This window comes from Bos grunniens, chromosome 16 (genome assembly GCF_055505025.1).
Source record: "Bos grunniens cultivar Pamir isolate PY7600 chromosome 16, Bosgru_T2T1.0, whole genome shotgun sequence".
In the NCBI taxonomy this organism is placed as follows: domain Eukaryota; kingdom Metazoa; phylum Chordata; class Mammalia; order Artiodactyla; family Bovidae; genus Bos; species Bos grunniens.
Window position 1 is genome coordinate 49508512 of NC_141180.1, and position 22827 is coordinate 49531338.

At 39.7% G+C, this 22827-nt stretch overlaps 1 protein-coding gene and 1 long non-coding RNA gene across 9 annotated transcripts in view; one reads left to right on the forward strand and one right to left on the reverse strand.

The window, feature by feature from the left end:
* LOC147356790 (uncharacterized) overlaps window positions 1–22827 on the forward strand; it is a 64625-nt gene that overhangs the window by 13126 nt on the left and 28672 nt on the right. The gene's annotated exons all lie outside the window — the stretch shown is intronic.
* Window positions 19706–22827, reverse strand: part of SMYD3 (SET and MYND domain containing 3) — a 745976-nt gene continuing 742854 nt past the window's right edge. For all 6 annotated transcript variants that reach the window (XM_086344965.1, XM_086344955.1, XM_086344954.1 and 3 more), the window contains one exon: window positions 19706–21716. In XM_086344965.1, coding sequence (XP_086201091.1) covers window positions 21615–21716 — 102 coding nt within the window. In that variant the 3' untranslated portion in view covers window positions 19706–21614. The remainder of the gene's footprint in view (window positions 21717–22827) is intronic.

The following is a 22827-nucleotide window of genomic DNA, read 5'->3' on the forward strand; positions in this document are numbered from 1 at the left end:
GGACTCTTTTAGCTTCTTGGACTTGACTGACTATTTCCTTTCTCATGTTGGGGAAGTTTTCTACTACAATCACTTCAAAATTTTTCTCAGTGCCTTTTTTTGTCTCTTCTTCCTCTGGGACCCCTGTAACTTGAGGGTGTGTTTAATATTGTCCCAGAGGTCTCTGAGGATATCCTCAATTCTTTCCATTCTTTTGCCTTTATTCTGCTCTTCAGCAGTTATTTCCATCGTTCTATCTTCCGTCTCACTTATCCTTTGTTCTGCCTTAGTTATTCTGCTATTGGTTCCTCCTATTTTTAATTTCAGTAATTGGGTTATTCATCTCTGTTTGTTTTTTACTTCTTATACGTCCTTGATAGTTGATTGCTTCTTATATTTTCTCCATTCTGTTTCCGAGGGTTTGGAACATCTTTACTATCATTATTCTGAATTATTTTTTCAGGTAGCTTGCCTGTTTCCTCTTTGTTTATTTGGTCTTGTGAGTTTCTACCTTGTTCCATCATTTGTGCTGTATTTCTCTGTTTCCTCTTTTTTTCCCCCCTAATTTACTCCATTTGAGGTCTCCTTTGCCAAGGCTTTTTAGGGTCATATTCCTTCTTCCTTTTGGTTTTTGCCCTTGGTGGGAAAGGTTGGTTCAGTTGTTTGTGTTGACTTCTTGTTGAATATGACTTGTGTTTGCATTCTACTGGGAGCAGGTGAGTTTTGTTTTTTTTTTTTTCCTTTTTTTCCTCTAATGGGCAGGGCTGTGTGAAGTGGTATGTTTTGGAGTGTCTGTGGGAATCCTGATGATTGCTGATGATTGTTTTTGTGTTTTTGTCTTGCTTGTTGTTTGGGTAAAGTGTCCTGCACTGGATGCCATCGGCAGCTGGGTGTTACCAGACTTTGTGCACAAGTGTAGGCCTTCCTGAAAGTTCTCAGTAATTAATACCCCTGGGGTTTGGAGTTCTCTGGCTAAGATACTGGACTCAGTGCTCCCATTTCAGCAGTTCAGGCCCAGTCCTTGGATGGAGGATAGAGACTCCATAAGTTGTTTGTTACGGGATTAAAGGGGATTAAAACAAACACACCAAGACAAGAAGCAAAACATAACATGAAATAAAAGACAAACCCAGATAAATGGAAAATACAGGATCAGGCAGGTAATTAGAATAACAATGGGACACATATACACACACACAAACATAACCAAAGTATTCCAAAGGAAGTATAAGAGACTGACTTGGTGAGCAAAGGAAACCAAAATGATATTGACCAGTTAAAAACAGAGCTAACTTAACACTCAGACCAGAAAACTCAGCCAGAGCAGAGTGCCAACTGGGGAATATAGCAGAGGAAACATAACAAATTAACGTACATGGTGAAAAAAGAGAGTGAAGGGGATAAAAAAGAAGGGAGAGAAAAGAGAAAAGGAAGGGGTGAGAGAAAGGATTAAAAGAAAAAATAGAAAAGCAAAGATAAATAGACATGTGAAAAAGATTTGTATATATTAAGGAATAGCTACAGCAGGAAAAGAACAATAAAAAAAAACAGAACAAAAAATAAAATAACAAAAAAGGAAGAAAAAAAATCTTAAAAAAAAAAAGGAAAAATCCACAATTCCACAAAAAGCCAGTGTAAAGTTCGAAGTATGTAGGGGGAATAAAAACTGTGATTTAAAAGAAAGAAAAAAGTTCTCAAGGTGCCGGTTCTTCTTAGTTGTGGAGTTTGCCCCCAGTGGATGGGGTTGGACGAGTGTCCTGTGATGGCTTCCTGGCTGGGGGACTTGTGCCTGTGTGCAGTTTGACGGAGCTGGATCTCATCTCTCTGAAAGGCAGCACAGTCTCCAGTAGTAGGTTTTGGGGTGTCTGTGGGTGGGCAGTCCACAGGCCTTGGGCAGTCCTTGGCTTTGGCAGCGGCTCAGGCAGTGACACTTCCACGTCTGCGTCAGAGTAGCCCTCTTAGCGCATCCTCACTGCTGCCAGCCCCCTGCTTCTCCCTGGGGTCTTTGCTGTAGCTTCTGCCCACAGCCCCACCTGTGCTGCAGGGCAAAGCTTGCTAGGCAGAGGCTCCTGTGTGTTCCCTGACCCCACCCTCTGCTCTGCCGAGATTTGTGTGCGCGTCTCTCAGCACCCCGGGCGGCCCTCTGTTGGGAGGTTTTTAATTACAGTTTCATTACTTGTGATAAGCCTATCCATATTTTCTATTTATTCCTCGGTCAGTGTTGGAAGGTGTTTCCTTCAGTTAAGGAAAGTGTACCTTTCTAAGAATTTGTCCATTTCTTCCAGGTTGTCTGTTTTATTGGCATATAGTTGCTTATAGTAGTCTCTTATGACCCTTTGTATTTCTGCAGTGTCGGTTGGAATTTTTCATTTCTTATTTTATTGATTTGAGTCCTCTCCCTTTTTTTTTCTTAATGAGTCTGGCTAAAGGTTTATCATTTTTACCAGAAAACTGCTGGTACTAATCAGTGAATTTAGTAATGTTACGGGATATAAAAATTAATGCATAGAAATCTCATGCACTCTTATACACTGACAGTGAAAGATCAAAAAGAAAAATTAAGGAAACAATCCCATTTACCATTGCAACAAAAATAGCAAAATACCTAGGAATAAAGCTACCTAGCAAGGCAAAAAAAACCTCTATTCAGAAAATTTTACTGATGAAAGAAATCAAAGATGACACAAACGGAGCAATATACGATGTTCTTGAATTGCAAGAATATTGTGAAAGTGACTATACTACCAAAAGCAGTCTAAAGACTCAATGCAATCCCTGTCCCAGTGGCATTTTTCACATAGCTAGAACAAAAGTTTTATAATTTGTATGGAAACACAAAACACTTCGAATAGCCAAGGCAATTTTGAGAAAGGAAAACAAAGCTGGAGGAATCGGGCTCCCTGACTTCAGACTATAGTACAAAGATATTAATTAAGACAGCATGGTACAGGCACAAAAACCATTAATATAGATCAATGGAAAAGGATAGAAAGCCCAGAGGTAAACCCGCACAACTTTGGTCATCTAATCTATGACACAGGAGGCAATGGAAAAGAGACAATATCTTCAATAACTGAGCAGCTACATGTAAAATAACAAAATTAAAACACTCCCTAACTTTGACCACCTCATGCAAAGAGTTGACTCATTGGAAAAGACCCTGATGCTGGGAGGGATTGGGGGCAGGAGGAGAAGGGGATGACAGAGGATGAGATGGCTAGATGGCATCACCAACTTGATGCACATGAGTTTGGGTGAACTCCGGGAGTTGGTGATGGACAGGGAGGCCTGGTGTGCTGCGATTCTTGGGGTTGCAAAGAGTTGGACACGACTGAGTGACTGAACTGAACACCATACACAAAAATAAACTCAAAATGGATTAAAGACCTAAATGTAAGGCCAGACACTGTAAAACTCCTTGAGAAAAACATAGGCAGAACACTCTTTGACATAAATGGCAGCAAAATCTGTTTTGATTCACCTCCTAGAGTAATGAAAATAAAAACAAAAACAAATGGGACCTAATTAAACTTAAAAGCTTTTGCATAGCAAAGGAAACCATAAACAAGATGAAAAGACAAGCCTCACATTGGGAGAAAATATTTACAAATGAAGCAACTGACAAGAGATTAGTCTCCAAAACATAAACAGCTCATGCCACTTAATATTTTTTAAAAAGCCCAATCAAAAAATGGGCAGATGATCTAATAGACATTTCTCCAAAGAAGACATACAGATGGCCAACAAAAACATGAAAAGATGCTCAACATCACTAATTATTAGAGAAATGTAAATCAAAAGTATAATGTTTCATTTCACATTGGTCAGGATGGCCATCACCATAAAATCTACAAACCATAAATTCTGGAGAGGGTATGGAGTAAAGGGAACCCTCTTACACTGATGATGGAAATATAAAGTGATACAGCCCCTATGGAGAATAGTATGGAGATTACTTAAAAAACTAAAAATAGAACTACTCCATGACCTAGCTATCTCACTACTAGACATATATATACCTGAAGAAAACCATAATTCAAAAAGATACATGCACTGCAGTGATCATTGCAGCACTGTTTACAATAGCCAGGACAAGGAAGCAACCTAAATGTCCATCAACAGAGGAATGATAAAGATGTGGTACATATACACAATGGCATATTTACTCAGCTGTAACGATAATTGTGTCCTTTACAGAGATGTGAATGGAACTAGAAACTACCATACAGAGTGAAGTAAGTCAAAAGAGAAAAACTAGTATCTTATATCCCTTTTATGTGGAATCTAGAAAAAATGATACAGATTAACCTATTTGCCAAGCAGAAATAGAGACACAAACTTAGAGAACAAATATGTGCACACTGAGTTGGGGAGGGGAGTGGGCGGGATGAATCGGGAGGTTGGGAAGGACATATATACACTACTATGGATAAAATGGTTAATTAGAATCTATTGTATTGCACAGGGAACTCTACTAAATGCTCTGTGGTGACCTGAAGTGGGAAGGAAATATAAAGAAGAGTGGATGGATATATGTATGTATATAGCTGATTACTTTGCTGTAGAGCAGAAACTAACACAACATTATAAAGAAACCATTGTTCAGTCACTAAAGTGTGCCTGATGCTTTGTGACCCCAGGACTGCAGCACGCCAGGCTTCAAAATTTAATTATTATTCTGGAAAAAAATGATTAAAATGGTTAATGATTATAATTATATTATGATTATTTTGCTTGTTTACATATTGTATTTAGTACATATTATATGTATACTATATAATATAATGATTACTATATAATTATATCAATTATAGTTATATAGTGATTATAATGATTAATATTTATTCTTAAATCTTTTCTTTTTCTTATGACGCTGGCTAGGAACTCCTGTATAATGCTGAGAAAATATTTCTTGATAGAATATTTCTTTTTTTTAAATAAAATATATCTGGTGTGTAATATTATTGTAAGTTCAAGGTGTGTACCAAATGTTGATTTGATATGTTTTTATGTGAATGCCATTGTAGTACTAGCACCTGTATCACATGATATAATAATCTTTGTGTGTGATGGGAGTGTTAGATTTAGTGTGTTAGCAAGTTTGATTATAATACAATATTCACTAATATTCAATATTCACTAAACAGTGCATTATGTCTCCAAGACTCATCTACTAAGAAAGGCAAACTTATAATGTTCACTATTAAGTGTGGTGCTTGTTATATGTTTTTGTAGATATCCTTCACCTTTTAAGGATTCTCCTTCTATGATTAAGGTTTTATTTAATCATAAAAAGATGTTGAATTTTCTTTAAATGCTTTTTCTGCACATCCTGAGATGTTCACATGATAACATCTCTCTAGTGTGTAAATGTAGTGGATTTACTGGATGTATTTATCCCTTTTATTTGTGCTTACTTTGGCTTACCAGCATATTAAGTGTTGCTAACTTTGATTTACTAATATTTGTTTAGGGTTCTTGTGTTTTCTTTGTACTTTTCCCTTCTGTACTGGCAGATTTTGGTACTGAGGTAAAATGTATAAATTAGTTGGAAAGTACTCCTTACTGTTCCCTTCCTTGGAAAAACATTGTGAAGGGTTGGATTCTTTTCTTCCTTAAATGTTTTGGTGGAATGCACTAGTGAACGGGGAGGCCAGGTGTGCTGTGATTCATGGGGTTGCAAAGAGTCAGACACAACTGAGCGACTGAACTGACTAGTGAAACCAACTCAGCTTTTCACTATCCTTTTAGAAAGAGTACTAAAGAGTATAAAGTGTTCCTTGTTTTTCATTAGTGAATTTTTTTTCAGATTTTTAAAAATTTTCTTGAGTCAACTTTGGTGAGTCACATTTTTCTAGGAATTTGTATCTATTCAAGAATTTTGGTATAAAGTTGTTAAAAATTCTCTTATTTAATGCTGAGGCATGAATGCTGTTCCCTTTTCATTTCTGATACTAGATGCTTATAGCTTCTCTTTATTTCTTCATTAATTTTGCCAGAAGTTTGTCAGTTTTATAAGTCTTTTCAAAAAATAGACTTTTTTATTGACCCACTGTATTTTGTCCTTACTTTGTGTTTTTGCAGATTTTCCCCTGGTCTGTATCATTCCCTTCCTTCTACTTTTGTTGGGTGTGTTTTCAGAGTTTTTTATAAGCTCTTGAGATAGGTTCTTAGCTGGTTTATTTTTGGCCTGTTTTTTTCTTTGAATAGTACAAGGACCTTGCAACATTTCTAGCCTATATATTTACACTGTCTATATCTGATTACTGCTGATCCTGAAAGTTTTTGTTATCAATCAGTTAGAATATGTTTGTATTTCCATTGTAGTTTTTTCTTTGATCTTTAAGTTAATATCTCATTATGATTGTTGATATGTCTGTTTCTGTTAAAAGTTCTAGTCTTTTCTACCTTATAGATACTAATTCTATATTATTATATGCCCTTTTTTATTTTATTTTTATATGTCTTTATTTCATCCTTACTATTGAACTTTCACAGGGTGTAATATTCTAGGGCAACTGTTATTTTCTTTCATCAGCTGAAAACAGTTTTCCATTTTTTCTGACTTCTATTGGGGTTGATGAGAAGTCACCTGTGAATCTAACTGGCATTCTTTTGAAGATTATCTGCCTTTTTCCTTTGGTTGCTTTTCAGATTTTGTCTTTTTTCATTCTTCTTAAATTCACAATGATATACCTGTTGTGAATTTCTTGTTATTTACCATGTTTGAAATTCACTGATCTTTGACTCTGTGGATTAGTGTTTTTATCAGTTTGGGGAAAATTTCAATCATTATGTGCTTGAATCTTTTCAACCATTGTGTGCTGCATGTTCTTACTCTTTTTTCCTTAATATATTTTATTGAAGTATAATTGATTTACAATGTTTTCACTGTGCACAGCAAGGTGATTCAACTATACGTATACACATATATTACTTTTGAAATTATTTTCCATTATAACTTATTACAAGATACTATAGTTCCCTATGCTCTACAGTAAAACTTTGTTGCTTGTTGCATATCTATTGTTTATATTAGAAATCTAGCATTCTATCCATACTAAGTCAAACAAGTAGAATAAAAATGTCATGAATTTTTTACTTAGGCAAAAATTCATAAGTTTTATAAAATACATAAATTATGTAGACACAAAAGCTTTTCTACTATGCTTGATAAAGGCTTGAGAAACTGGGAAACTGGAAAACGTAAATGAAATGGGATCATTGAGTATGAAATAGAAAAAATGAAACAACCTAGGTAAAAGTAAAAGATTGTCATATAGTCCCATTGTTTTTTTAAACATGGCTGCTCATTAAAAACATATCTGGAGCTCTGAAGAGAAAAAAAAGGAATACGTAGGTATTTGTATTTTTCAAAAAATTCCGAGGTAATTCTGATATGCATCTGGATTTTAGAAAGTGATTACAGGTTTTTCTATTAAGTTGTAGTTTTGGTGATAATAGAGTTCTATTGTTTTTCTGTTGACAAATCTTGATACAGTGGTATTAAGTGAGTAGTAGTTACGTAATCACAGTAGTAAAAGATGTTTATCAGTTTTCACAATCAGTAGCCAGACACAAATTAAAAGATAATTACAACTGTAAGCCATAATGGGAACATGATTAAATCTCACAATACAAAATAATTACATACAATTTAGGGGGTCAGGCAGAGTGATGTGATAGGTGGAAGTGCATATACATGTTTTCATCCACCCAGCCAGTTTGTGTCTTTTGGTTGGTACATTTAATCCATTTACATTTAAGGTAATTATTGATATGTATGATCCTATTACCATTTTCTTAATTAGTTTGAGTTTATTTACTGTAGATCTTTTCCTTCTCTTGTCTTTCCTGCCTTGAGAATTTGCTTTAGCGTTTGTTGTAAAACAGGTTTGGTGGTGCTGAATTCTCTTAACTTTTGCTTGCCTGGAAAGCTTTTGATTTCTCTATCAAATATGAATGAGAGTCTTGCTGGGTAGAGTGCTCTTGGTTGTAGGTTATTCCCTTTCATCACTTTAAATATATCGTGCCATTCCCATCTGGCTTGTAGAGATTCTGTTGAGAAATCAGCTGATAGCCTGATGGGAATTCCCTTGTATGCTGTCTGTCATTTTTCCCTTGTTGCTTTTTATATATTTTTTTCTTTTTTTATTTTACTTTTTTTTTTTTTTTTTGCTTTTTATATTTTATCTCTGTCTTTAATTTTTGTCAGTTTGATTACTGAGTGTCTTGGTGTGTTCCTCCTTGGATTTATCCTGTCCGGGACTCTTTGTGCTTCCTGCACTTGGTTGACTATTTCCTTTCCCATTTTAGGGAAATTTTCAGCTATTGTCTCTTCAAGTATTTTCTCAGGTCCTCTCTCTCTTCTCCTTCTGGGACCCCTACAATGTGAATGTTGGTGCAATTAATATTGTCCCAGAGGCCTCTTAGGCTGTCTTCATTTCTTTTCATTCTTTTTTTAATATTCTGTTCTGTGGCAGTAATTTCCACTATTCTGTCCTCCAGGTCATTTATCTGTTCTGCCTCAGTTATTCTGCTATGGATTCCTTCTAGTGTGTTATTCATCTGTTTGTTTGTTCTTTAGTTCTTGTAGATCTTTGGTAAACATTTTTTGCATCTTCTCCTTTGTTTTCCCAAGATCCCGGATCATATCTTCACTGTCATTATTCTGAATTCTTTTTCCTGGAAGGTTGCCTGTCTCCCCTTCATTTAGTTGTTTTTCTGGGGGTCTATCTTGTCCCTTCATCTGGGACTTAACTTTCTGCTTTTTCATCCTGATGAACTTCACGTAATGTGGGTTTTGTTTTAGCTGCTGTGGGATTGTGGTTCTCCTTGCTTCTTCTGTTTGCCCTCTGATGGAGGAGGTTAAGAGGCTTGTGTAAGCTTCCTGATAGGAGGGACTGGTGATAGGGAAAAACTGGGTCTTGCTCTGGTGGGCAGGACCTTGCTCAGTAAAGCTTTTATCCAGTTATCTGCTTCTGGGTGGGGTTGTGCTCTCTGCCTGGTAGTTGTTTGACCTGGGGTGCCCCAGCCCTTGGGTCTACAGTAGGGTTAATGATGATGTCCAAGAGGGTTTATGCCAAGGGGGACCTCCCAGGACTGCTGCTGCCAGTGCCCCCATGCCTGTGGTGAGCCCTTGCTGACCTGCGCCTCCACAGGAGACCCTGCAACAGTAGCAGATAGTTTTGGTTCAGTCTCCTGTGGGGTCATTCCTCTTTTCCTCTGGGTCTTGGTTCATGCAAGATTTTGTTTGTGCCCTCCATGTCTGGAGTCTCTGTTTTCCCCAGTCCTGTGAAAGTCCTATAATCAAATCTCTCTGGCCTGCAAGGTCAGATTCCCTGGGGATTCCCAGTCCCTTTGTCAGATCCCCAGACTGGGAAGCCTGATGTCAGGTTCAGAACCTTCACAGCAGTGGGAGAACTTCTTTGGTATTATCGCTCTCCAGTTTGTGGGTCACTCACCCAGTGGATATGGGATTTGATTTTTATCGTGATTGCACCCCTCCTACTGTCTCCCTGCAGCTTTTTTTTTTTTGGTAGGTTCCAGCATCCTCCTGTAGATGGCTGTTCAGCAGATAGTTGTAATTTTGGTGCTCTCTCAGGAGGAGATGAGCACACATCCTTCTGTTCCACCATCTTGAACTGGAAGCCTGCACGTTCTTACTCTTCTATCCTTATGGATCTTAGATCAAATTCATGGTTGACCTTATTACCATTTCCTCCTCATTCTTCACTTATTTACTGTATTGTTTTTTTCATATTTTTCTCTCTGTGATGCATTATAGATCATTTCTTCTGACCTATCTTCCAGTACATGGCTTTTTTCTATTCTGACCAATTGGCTGACAAGATTATCTATTGCAATTTTCATTTCACTTACTATATTTTTTTATCTCTAGAATCTGTGTGATTCCTTTTCAAATATATTATTTCACTTTTTATTCCTTATTCTCTACTGTTTAAAAATCTATCATTTATTATTTTAAATTGTGGACTTAATTGTTTTAAAATACGTATGAGATTTCCGTGCTTGGAATGTGAGTGTGTCGCTGCTCTTTGTTGTTTTCCTGATACAGACTCATGGCACTTCTGTTCTGGAGTTCCTGATTACCATTGACTGGTCATTAACTGGTCATGAAAAATGACTTGTGGGCATTGCCAGAGTTTTTCATTTGTTTCTGCCAGAGATTTGGGGATGTTATCAGCTGAGAATCACCCCTGAGTCAGTTCACAACCTGAGGCTCATTGGTTAACCCAGACTTTGCCTGGTTGGATAGTAAATAAACAGAAGTTCTGGTCTCTAGGCATGACTGTCACAGAGTCTTCTTTTTGCGTCCCCTTTCCTTTCATTTTCCATTTATTACTCTTTTCAATACGAAGACATTCCTGAGCCAGTCTCCTCTTAAAATAAGTATTTAGCCTTCTGGGGTCCCAGTTCAATATAAACAGAATCTCTGTTAAGTCTAACCATGTTAGAGATTTCATGAGTCTTAATTTCTGTCCCTTTTCCCCCACAAAGCCTCTGAAATCCAAATATGCAGCACTGACAAATGCCTTTAGTGGATAAGCAGCTTTGGTTACAATATCTAATAGTTCACTAGCCTGTCTGTTACAGGCTTTCATCCAAAAATTAGCCTCAAAGTACCTCAGTGTTCCTTAATCTCTTCAGTGTTTTAAAAGTTATTTTTGTGGTTTCCCCCCCAGCATTTTCCTCATGAAAGAGTTGTGCCCCAAACTTAACATTCCATAATCAGAAGCCATAAAATCTCCAAACTCTTTTATGGAATCCTATTCTAAATTATGATGAATAGCCAGTGGTCACCAGATATTGAGAAAATATATTATAAGAAGAATAGATAATAAAACAAAAAGAAAAAGGTAATTTGGTCGAAATCAGTTATGCAGAGAGAAAAATTAACCTCTCACTGTCATTAGTATCCTTAGAGAGATAAGATATTGAATCCATAAAACAAGAAGAAGATGCTATTTAAAAAGAACATTAGAATATAGAACAAGAGCTCTTGGAAGTTAAAAATGCTAGCAGAAGTGAAAAAATTCTATAAAAATTTGAGACTTAAAATGGACAGAATCTTTCATAAAGTAAAATAAAAATATAAAAGACTGAAAAATAGGGAAGAGAGACAAGAAAATTAGAGTGCTAAAATCATCTGGTAGCTTCCTAAAAAAGTATTCATGGGAAACACAATTTGGGAGACTTATAGTCCTTATTTCACATTTACTTTTAATATACTAGGTTGGCATTTATCTTTCAGATTTGGGTTGTAAACAATTTTCTCTCACAATTACTGTTAATAATGCATTTGCAGATTTTTTCTTCCTATTCCTGTGACTTTTGAATCTGCTGGCTTAAGTTCCATGGCTTAAATCTTAATTCCTCACATAGAAAAGGGAGGAAGATTCCTCCAGGAAATACAATAATGGCACCATTATTATGGGACCTGAGATTTTCATGTAGTTATTTGGGTCTTTTTTTGCCTCTGAATCAACAGAAGAAACAGATTACTGATCTGGTCGAACTGAGTGATCTCTTTCAAGTTGGATCTATACACTCGGGTAAAGGAGAACCATGTCTGAACTCGTGGGATTCTCTGAAGTGCATCTTAGGAATTGTATATCTAGTTCAGTGAAGACTGAGGCAACCCAAAGGCAAAACCACTAAGGACCCTGACAGTCAAGTATGAAAATCTGGATCATTTCACCAGGTAAAGAACCTTGACAAGGCAAGGTGCTGACTGAAGTCAAGATCATAGAGTGGATTGTAGAAGAATGAATTTTAAAATATTAACTCCTCAGGTCAGTTTATTTCTCTTCCTCAGTTCTTGTCTCATTGCAACAAAAATTTTGAACGACAGACTAAAAGGTTTAAAACAACAGACAAGTTACAGCTCAATTCAGCACAAGCAGACGGATCTTTTACTACACAGACACTCCCAAGACACGGGAGCACACCAGCAGCACAGCAGTCGTCCTCCTGTCCCTCTCGACTTCCCCCTTTTTATACTTCCTGGCTTTTCCTTTTGGTTGTGCCCTGTGCAGAATAGGTTACCCACCACCAGTCAAGAAAGGGAGTACAAATGGGCATACGCTCAAGGCCGACTGACAGCAGGTTATGTAACAGTAGCCTCTGTTGTGCATGTCTTCCCGTAATCCTGTCTGTTATAAGTAGATGTACATATGTGTAGAATATTTATGAACCATTAATGGGCTTCTAGCTGCCTAAGGTTACTTGATAAAGCCCAGTGGTTAGTTTGTATCCATTGTGTGCCTAGGGCACATGTGCAGGAGGTAGAAAAGTCTCTGTGGTTATTTTTGTAGCATATCGGTGAGTTCTCCTTAGTGTGTCTGGGATGGGGTTTAGAGATCAGGTTGAATCCTTTTTGGCAAGGCCACCCCTCTTTGCTCATGCCTAATTTCCTATCTAATATTCCCTTCCTCAAGTGTATGGACCCCAATTCTTTGGGAAATGGATGTCTTTCATTCTGGATACTTCCTGCTGAGTTGGGCCTTGAGTGTCTATCACTTGCTAGCTGTCAACAAGAGGGGCTGGGAAAGGCTGCTGATGTCCATCCAGAGGGGAGCGGTATGAGGAAGTTGTCACAGAGGTCAGGGGTTGGTATCCATGTTGCATCAGAACCAGCCTGTATCTTGTTGACATGAGTAGAAATAAACCAAGAGAGAAAGTTGAGGAAACAGGGAGTGAACAGAATTATAGGCCAGAACCACTGTAGGAGCGTATCCTTGATTGACAGAAACCAGGATGTTGCTGTGGTGACCTTGTCTTGTTATGGTCATTTGGAGGCCTGTTCCACTGAAGGCCTTTCTAGTAATCTCTGGAGGGCTTTGCCTACTAAATAAGTGGTGGCAAAGAGGGAGCTGACCAACTTTCATTCGAGGTTCTCGGGCAGCAAGAAGAGTCCCTCCTTTTGGAACCACCCCACATGATCTTGTTGAAAGCCCTCACTCTTAGCTTTGAGTGTCTCACCGTCAGTATATGAAGCAGTTTCTGGCAAGGTAGACTGTGGATCTAGGGTAGCAACCACTGCTATGTCACAGTTTTGTGCTCTCTTAGGCTCCTGATTGGCAGTTTGGTTTCCTCATGCCACCTCTGTACTTTGTTTTTGGTGTCCCCTGCAGTGGGAGATGGAAACTTCAGTCGGCAGATGGACTGATTCCAGGAGCTTAAGGATCTGGTCAGCATATTTGATTGGGGACCTTGGGTGGTCATGTGGGGCTCTCTCTTTCCAAGTGGCAGCATGTGCATATAGCACCAGAAAGGCATACATGGAGTCAGTATAAATAGCTACTGCTTTTGTTTTCCCTGGCTTTAAAGCTCCAGTCAGAGCTATGAGCTCAGCCAGTTGGGCTGAAGCTCCTGGTGGTAAAGTTTTAGCCTCTGTGGTCTCCAAATTGAAGACTACTTTACTGCATATCTTGCTTTCCTTTTTCTAGCAAAAAGCGGCTTCCATCACTGTAACAAATTTTCTCAGGATTGTTCATAGGATATTCTGACAATCCCTCTCGCAGCTTTAACCAATGGTCTGATAGTTTCTAGACATCAGTGGAAGGGGAGAGAGCCCTTGAGTGGGCAGACGGGTAGCTAGGTTAAGAACCTCACAAGGAGATATAGTCAGTCCTGGATTTTCCATCAGCGGTACTTGATATCTGAGGCTCCTTTGATCAGACATGTACAAATGTCCTCTCCTCTTCAGTTGTTCCCTCAGTGGGTGATAAAAATAGCTTGCCCCCAAGAGAGCATTTTAAGGCATCTTCTATCAGGAGTGCAAGGCCATAAGGTTTTGAAGGCAGGGAGGCCAGCCTCAGGCACTTGGGTTGAACCTCTTGGAAAAGCAAGCCACTGGCTGGGGTTCAGGTCCCAACCTTTAAGTTAATACTCCCAAGGCATCAAGTCGTGGCACTGAATGTCAGGTCAGTTTATTTCTCTTCCTCAGTTATTATCTCATTGAAACTAAAATTTGTTGATGGACTAAAACAACAGACAAGTTACAGCTCAGTTCAGCTCAACCAGACACATCTTTTATTACACAGACATTCCCAAGATATGGGAGCAAACCAACCACGAAGGAGTCATCCTCCCTGTCCCTCTTGGCTTCCTCCTTTTTATACTTCCTTTTTATACTTGCAGAATAGGGCTTGCACCCACCACCAGTCAAGAAAGGGAGTGCAAATGGGCATACGCTCAAGGCCAACTGACAGCTGTAGGTTATATGACAGCGGGCTCTGTTGTGATGTCTTCCCATAATCCTGTCTGTTATAATCAGATATATATATGTGTAGAATATTTATGAACCATTAATGGGCTTCTAGCTGCCTAAGGTTACTTTCAGTCCCTGTGGTTATTTTGTATCTACCGTGTGCTTAGGGCACATGTGCTGCTGCTGCTGCTGCTGCTGCTGGTAAGTCGCTTCAGTCGTGTCCCACTCTGTGCAACCCCATAGACGGCAGCTCCCCTGTCCCGGGGATTCTCCAGGCAAGAACAAGATGGGTTGCCATCTCCTTCTCCAACGCATGAAAGTGAAAAGTGAAAGTGAAGTTACTCAGTCGTGTCCGACTCTTAGCGACCCCATGAACTGCAGCCCACCAGGCTCCTCCATCCATGGGGTTTTCCAGCAAGAGTACTGGAGCAGGAGGTAGAAAAGTCTCGGTGGTTATTTTTGTAGCATATCTGTGAGCTCTCCTTGGTGTGTCTGGGATGGGGTTTAGAGATCAACTTGCATCCTTTTTAGCTAGGCCACTCCTCCTTCCTCATACCTAACTTCCTATGTAACAAACTTATGAATTGTTAAGTCAAGAACCATATGAGGAAAGTTGGTTGTGCTTACTAGTTTTAAAACTGGAAGCTGGCTTATCATGGAGTAGAGTTCTTATGGAATGTTTTTGAAACTTCTGTCCAAAGGAACTCAGGGCAAAAAAGTAAAGCAAAGTCAAAAAGCAAATGACAAGCTGAGAGATTATTTATTATAAAGGGAAAATCTCCCTATTATATAAAGATCATGAGGGGAAAAAAACAAAAAATCTGATAGAAAAATTGACAAAAGGCATGTAAAGATGGTTCACAAAAGATAGGCAAAAAGTCTTTAAATATTTGAAGACATCCAATTTCACTAATAAGAAGAATGCAAATTTAAACTACATTGAGATACCTACCATTTCTCACCTATCAGCTTAGAAGAATCCATTCTGTTGGAAAGGCTGAGGGGACACAGACATAATTATGTTATCCCTCTCAAGGTAAATTTGACAGTACCTATTATAAATACATTTACCACTTGATTCATAAATTCCACTTTTAGGAAATTACCCTGAGTGTACATCTCTAGCCATAGGACAATAAAAAATAGGCACACAGTTTTTCATTATGGCATTATTTATAGTAGCAAAATATAATATATATTAATATATTACTTTGATATTTATATACCAGCATACATCAATAATGGGACAAACTGTAAAATCAAATAAAAAAAAGAAACCTAATTGGATATCAAATTGATTACATAATCACATAGGAAAATTTAATTCAAAATTTTAAACATAGTATTCTGAAAATACGGTCTCTCTTGCTTAAGAACAAAAACCACTAGAAAATTTAAATTTCACTTAGTAGTTTTGCTGTTAGCGGTGGTCATAGTCATAATTTTGGAACTATTGCGTGTGTATGAGAGAAGTTCAAATATGGAAGGAGGAGGAAGACAAGAATACCCCATATGCTGGATTTCTTTAAAAAAAAAAATATATATATATATATATTTTTTTTTTTTGGCTGTGCTGGGTCTTTGTTGCTGTGCAGGCTTTTCTCTGGTTTCAGCAAGCAGGCTCTCCTCTCTAGTTGTGGTGCACGGGCTTCTCACTGCAGGGGCTCTCTTGTTGGAGAGCCTGGCTCTAGAGCACAGGCTCAATTGTTGTGGTGCTTGGGCTTAGTTGGTCTGCAGCATGTGCAGTCTTCCCAGATCAGGAATGGAACCCATGTCTCCTGCATTGGCAGGTGAATTCTTTTTAGCACTGAGCCACTAAGGGAGCCCTGCGGATGCTGAAGTTTAATCAGTGGTATCAGTGTGAGCTCATGATTTTAAAAAGGCCTAGACATTGAAATATGTATAATATCATATATGAAACGAGTCGCCAGTCCAGGTTCGATGCACAATACTGGATGCTTGGGGCTGGTGCACTGGGATGACCCAGAGGGATGGTATGGGAAGGGAGGAGGGAGGAGGGTTCAGGATGGGGAACACATGTATACCTGTGGCAGGTTCATTTTGATATACGGCAAAAACCAATACAATATTGTAAAGTTAAATAATTTTTTTTAAAAAATCAAAAAATAAAAATAAAAAAAATAAAAAGGCCTAGAAAGCTGTGCAGTAAGCAAACACAGTACCTGGATCAGGGCTTCTAATAAACCTTTCATTAGTAAAAGAAACCAGAGATCTTCAGAGAATGGTTAGTTCCAGGTCTACAGTGCAAGAGTGTAAGATAAGCCTAGAATATCTTGCTGTACCAAGTAAAAAAGTGTTCCCCAAAACATAGCAACTGATAGGAACCAGGATCCAGCTTGAAAACGATTCCAATAGCCAACTGATACAACCTGAACATCAAAAATAGTAATTCTTGTTATAGAATGTAACATGTTTGAATGATTTTTAAAACAGAAAAAAAGAGGCTTGGGCTAGACCTTTGAGAATGGATTCAATTTAAATAGATGGAGAAGAAAGGTAGTTTAGTCAGTATGAAGAAAGTAAGGAATTGGTAAAGAAGAGGGCATATTTCAGGAACTTGGAGTTGGGGTGGGGTTGATCCAGCTAGGTTGCAGGTTCACATGGGGATCAGTAAGCATAAGAGTTGATGGTTCCAGTGCCAATCTGAAGACTACATTTTGAGTGTAGTGGCAATGGGGAGCCACTGTAAGTTTCTGAGCAGAGGAGATATATGAGGAAAAGACAAAATAGGTGTTTTGGGAAGATGACTGGCAGCTAGATGGGCAACAGGAAATAGAGGGATGGCACAAGCAAGGAGATCAGTGAGGGAGTCTTTGCAGAAGTGCCGCGGCCTGCAAAGAGCCTGGGAATGGATAAGGAGAAGAAGGGCTGACATTTAAAAAAGCATTTCAGAGGATGAATAGACAGAACTTAGTCCTCTCATGAAGGACAAGGGACGAGTCAGTGACTCTTGAGTTTCTATGCTGAAGGGTAGAAAGATGATGATGGAGCTAAGCTAAATATGAGGAGCAGAGAATTGTTTTTTGATGTATTTTTTAATGGAAGATAACCTGCTTTATTTTTTCATTTTGTATTGGAGTATAGCCAATTGACAACATTGTGATAGCTTCAGGTGAACAGTGAAGGGAGTCAGCCATACGTGTACATGTATCCATTGTCCCCCAGACTCCCCTCCCATCCAGGCTGCCACATAACACTGAGCAGAGTTCCGTGTACTGTACAGTAGGTCCTTGTTGGTTATCCGTTTTAAATATAGCAATGTGTACATGTTCAGAGTTTTGATGTATTTCGAATTGGTTTTGAATATATTGACTGAGCCAATAGCATTTGGATGTTTACCGATCTCAAAAACATCAAATGGGTGTGCCACTTTAGGGATGGTGCTGCTGGGCTTCCTCAACCAGCTTGATCTCTTTCAGAGCTCAGGCGAAAGCAGGGCTCTGGTGTTTTCCTAAAGCTGCTGTCAGTGTTTGCTTTTCACGGTACTTTATGCTGCTCCACAGACAATGCTCAGAACAACCATGTCCCTGTGGAAGCCCAGTGGGCTGCTCTGAGCGAATATAACATCACCTCCTGGTTGGGCCAGAAAAACGTTTTCAAGGCACAACTCGGGAGGGCGCCCATATATGGAAATTTCTCTTTCATCCCTGCAGCGAGGCTTGACTGAGGGGCCTCTGTGGTTTGTGGCTGTCTGGCTTCATCACAGGGTGACTGCCCTTTCTAGCCGCCCCACACTCTTGCTTAGCTAAAGGAAGCCTGTGCTGAGCTCTCACAGTGAGCAGGTTTCCAGGCAGCCTTCCTCCCCTGCAGTCTTGGCATCCACATGGCATGGCTATAAATTATGCCCGGTGTGTTCATTTTCAGTTTAAATGTGTTCTCATCCCAGAGGAGCAACTAATGGAGTCAAGTTACTGATGTGAAAAAAGCCTGCCGCTACAATGACTATGGATTAATGAAATAGCAGACATGGAGGCTGGGGCAGCAATAAATTGTCAGCCACCAGTGACGTGGGTTTTAAATTATATTCTCCATTTCCTTTCAGCTTCTCCCAAATTGTTTTCCTGTAGAGTTGTTTGGTAAATGTTTACCATTGTTTAAATGTTTGCTTTCTGTTAAAAGTTGGTGCAAGCTGGGCCCCTTCCTCTTAAGAACCCTTTTCTCAGAAAACTGGAGGTGAGCTAAGAGGGATTTCAAAGCCTATCATGCTTTCTCTAGGAGGCATGAAGGCAAATCTCTTAATCCAGGATCATCACTGACTGATCACTTTCATTCAGAGAACTGGCAAACACAGGGCTCTATCAGTGAATTCTGCTCATTCAGCATGTAAGTTGGCTACCTTTACCTTCTATTATGACCTTTTTCTTTTCCTAATGAATTTAAAATTCACCATGTTTCTGACAGGCAGCGAGTCTGTTTTTCATAGATGAAGGACCCCAGGCAATCCATTGATGGGCCATAGGGAGATCAAGGATGCCTGATCCTATAAGCAAATTGCCCGTATGTGTGTTTCCCTAGAAGGAAGGTCTGTGGGTTTCATCAGATTCACCAAATGTTCTGTACCCCTGAAATAGCTTAAGGGCTACCATGGTGGACTACATAAATAGCCACAGCATCTCCCTCTCCCCAGATCTATACCCTTGCAGTGCACTTTGTATTTCTTCTGACTGAGAGGAGTCTAGCTACCCTGTATTCTGGACTGGCATTGTGATTGGCTTTGGCCTCTGTTGTTCAGTTGCTCAGTCATGTCCAACTCTTTGCGACCACATGGACTGCAGCATGTCAGGCTTCCCTGTCCTTCACTATGTTCTGGAGTTTGCTCAAACTCATGTCCATTGAGTTCGTGATACCATCCAATCATCTCATCTTCTCTTGCCCCCTTCTCCTCCTTCCCGCAATCTTTCCCAGCATCAGGATCTTTTCCAGTGAGTTGACTCTGCATTAGGTGGCCAAAGTATTGGAGCTTCAGCGTCAGTCCTTTCAATTAATATTCAGGGTTGGTTTCCTTTAGGATTGACTGGTTTGATCTCCTTGCTCTCCAAGGGACTCTCAAGAGTATTATTCTCCAGCACCACAATTCAAAAGCACCAATTCTTCAGGGCTCAGCCTTCTTTATGGTCCAACTCTCACGTCCGTACATGGCTACTGGAAAAACCATCGCTTTGAGTAGATGGACCTTTGTTGGTTTCCCCATCTGACCTGCCAGCAACTGCAGACAGTGAGTGTGCCCAGCTGAGATCAGCCACGCCAAGGTTTATGGATTTCATTAAACTCACTAAATGTGAGTTTATGCTGAAATAGTGTAGGGGCTGCCATGGTGGATTGCATATGTGGCTGCAACTTCTTCCTCTCCACACATCTATGCTCCTGCATTGTGACTTTGCAGGATCCAGGGGTGTATGGAGATTGGGCCAAACCAGAAGCAACTATTCAGTCCAGATTGCTGACATACAAAATAGTGAACAAAATTAATTTATTTTGGAGTAGTTTATTATACAGTAAAAACTGATATAAATACTGTAACTGTGCATTTTGAGACTGAGGGATACATCTCATTCAGACTTTGCATCTCTTTCTCCTAAGAACACAATAATCATTTAATATGCATGTGTGCTCAGCTGTGTCCAACTGTTTTCGACCCCATGGACTGTAGCCCTCGGGCTCCTATGTCCTTGGGGTTTTCCAGGCAAGAGGGTAGCCATTCCCTTCTCCAGGGGATCTTCATGACCCAGGGATTGAACCCACATCTTATATCTCCTGCATTGGCAGGCACATTCTTTACCATCGCCCCACGTGGCAGTTCTCCAACCATTTAATATATATTTATTGAATTGGTTAGAACTGGTCTCTCAAAAAGACTGAGACTTAGCCACTTTCTCAAGGTCACTTAATAAATCAGGAGAGATCCCTGAGCACCTAACTCTGGCCCTCCATTTCCTTATTTATAAAATGTGCTTCAAAACACCGACCTTGTGGTGCTACTGTGGCTATTAGAGATACTGTGTGCATTAGAGATGCCTAATACTTGACAGCAGCTCCAGCCAAGCACACGGATGAAATGGCTGCAGGACTCATCAGCATGCAGGAGATCAGGCATGTTTTGATGATCACAGTGACCACCATGTGTGAGGCACGTGGACTCCAGCTTCCAGGTGTCAGCTTTCTTTGCTGCAAAATGAGGTTGGTTCCTCCTGGCTCGATCATGTGTCATTCTGACATGGCTGCTGCTGCCTCATGCAACCATGTGGCCAGAGGACTCACCACTCCCTCCATGGGGGTGGGGGAGGCTCCTGAAGGAACAAGAGTTGCTGCTCTGGATTCTGCCATCACTCCCTGTATCGCATTTCCTTGCTTGTAAAATCAGGTGTGGGTGGCAGCAAGCTCTCTCAGAATCCTGTCAGCTGCAGGAATCCAAGGGCTTCAGTTACTACCAGAGTCTCCTCTAAGGACGGGGGACTAAACTGCTCACAGGATCACTGAGCCATAAGAGAAGTTACCTTGCACCTACTAGAGGAAAAGAAAAGGTTTCTGTATTTGTCTAAAGCAGAAAGAGGAAAAGCAGACCATGGAACTGGGGAATAACTAGTGAGGAAAAAAGGGAAGGGAGCAAGCCTGATTTGAGCTGGGGTGCTAGAACCCTGCTTCCTGCAGGGTAATGGTGCCTCATGCTGTGTAGATCACATGGTCAAACCTTAGACATAGAGAATTACAGAAAAAAATTCCTTCCCCCAAAGCATGACACACACCAAGAGTTATGAAATGCTTAGAATGAATTACACAAAGAGCCAAGAGACATATGCATTTTTTTTCTTTTCCATTAAGACCTCCTGTCCTTTTCTAATAAAACCTAATAAACCTAATATGACTTCTTTCTAAGATTTAGAATAAAACTTCTTGTGTTGGAGACATATTTGGAAGTGAATAATGGACACACATATCATTTACCACAAGCAGTGAGGACAGTATCTGAAAATCTTGCTTTATGCCAAAACAGACATTAACTTTTGCTTGGAAGCAAGTGTGAAAACACTGATTTCTATCCAACTCTCAACATATATCCAACAAGAAAGTTACAACTTATTCTGTTATGCTTTTAATAGGATTTTCTGTCTTTAATGTTGAGATCTTTAACATTACCAATGAAAACAAAGCAAACAATTACCAGATGGTATTGTCAACCAAATTTTTTTATATTATAATCATGCTTCTCTACAACTAAGGATTCTTGTGGTGTGCAAACCATATGTCTGATTTATTTACCTAAGTAAATATGGAACAGCATTTCCAATAGGGGAGGCCCACACAACAAATAAAATATAGTGTGTGTGACCTCAAGGCATTCAGTAAAGGTACAAGCTGGCTCTCCCTCTGCAGGGTTCTCTTAGGGTGCTCTGATGTTGGCGTCGCATTCTTCTAAGAGTAGAATCAAATCTTCAATCAGGCTGTGCTCTCTGCCATGTGTTACTCTCATAATATCAAAAGCCTGAAGGAAAAAGAAGATGGATTAGATCCCCAAGTTAGGCAGGTCCCCACCTGTTCCTCATCTTTTCTTGGGCCAGGAGCCCGGAGAAACCCGCAGCCTACAGTATGATCAGCACAGTGGTTCTCCACACTAGAAATGAAGTGACAGGGTGATTTAATGTGGTGCTTGGACTTACTGCTTGAGTCTTGCTGGAACTGGTGTCCAACAATGATCTTCAGGGATTATTAGAGCTTAGATTTGGTGTAGGTAGTTAACAGAGGTTTAAAAAGAGTTACTCAAATGATTAATATTAATGATTAAGTACCATGCTGTTATCACCTTAAAATAAGTTTTCATGCTGTATTTCTCATCTGTATGATACATATAACATATACATATGCTTTTTGTATTCTTTTCATGTTATATGGCATTATAGCATTTGCATTTTGACATTCATTGCCTTCAGTCTTCACTAAATCTTGTCAATTCTACCTCCAAAATATTTCTGAAATCTGGATGGATTTGTGACCACTACAATAATAGAATATGATGGAATTAATGCTGTTAACTTCCAAAGCTAGGTCAAAAAGACCATGCAAATCTTTGCCTGGTTTATTAGTACACCTGCTCCTGGAAACAGGAGCTTCTATGCTGTGAGGAAGCCCAAGCCACATGGGGAAGCCAAGGGTAGATGCTTCGGTTGATAGTCCTAGCTGAGCCTGTCTTTAAATTTTATTTATTTACTTTTGGCTGTGCTGGGTCTTCACTGCTGCATGCTTTTCTCTAGTTGTGCAGGTCGGGGTTACTCTCTGCTTGTGGTGTGTGGGCTTCTCACTGTGGGGGCCTGTCCTGTGGAGCACAGGAGCTAGGTCGTCTAGGCTTCAGTAGTTGCAGCTCCTGGGCTCTGGAGCACAGGCTGAATAGTTGTGGCACACAGGCTTAGCTGCTCTGAGTGAACCTATCTTTAAAATCACCTTAGCCTAAACACCAGAAAAATGTGCATAAAGAAGCCTCCAGATGATTTCAGCCAGATTTCTAAGCTACTCTTAGAACTTTGCTGCTACTGCTGCTAAGTCGCTTCAGTTGTGTCCGACTCTGTGTGACCCCAGAGATGACAGCCCACCAGGCTCCC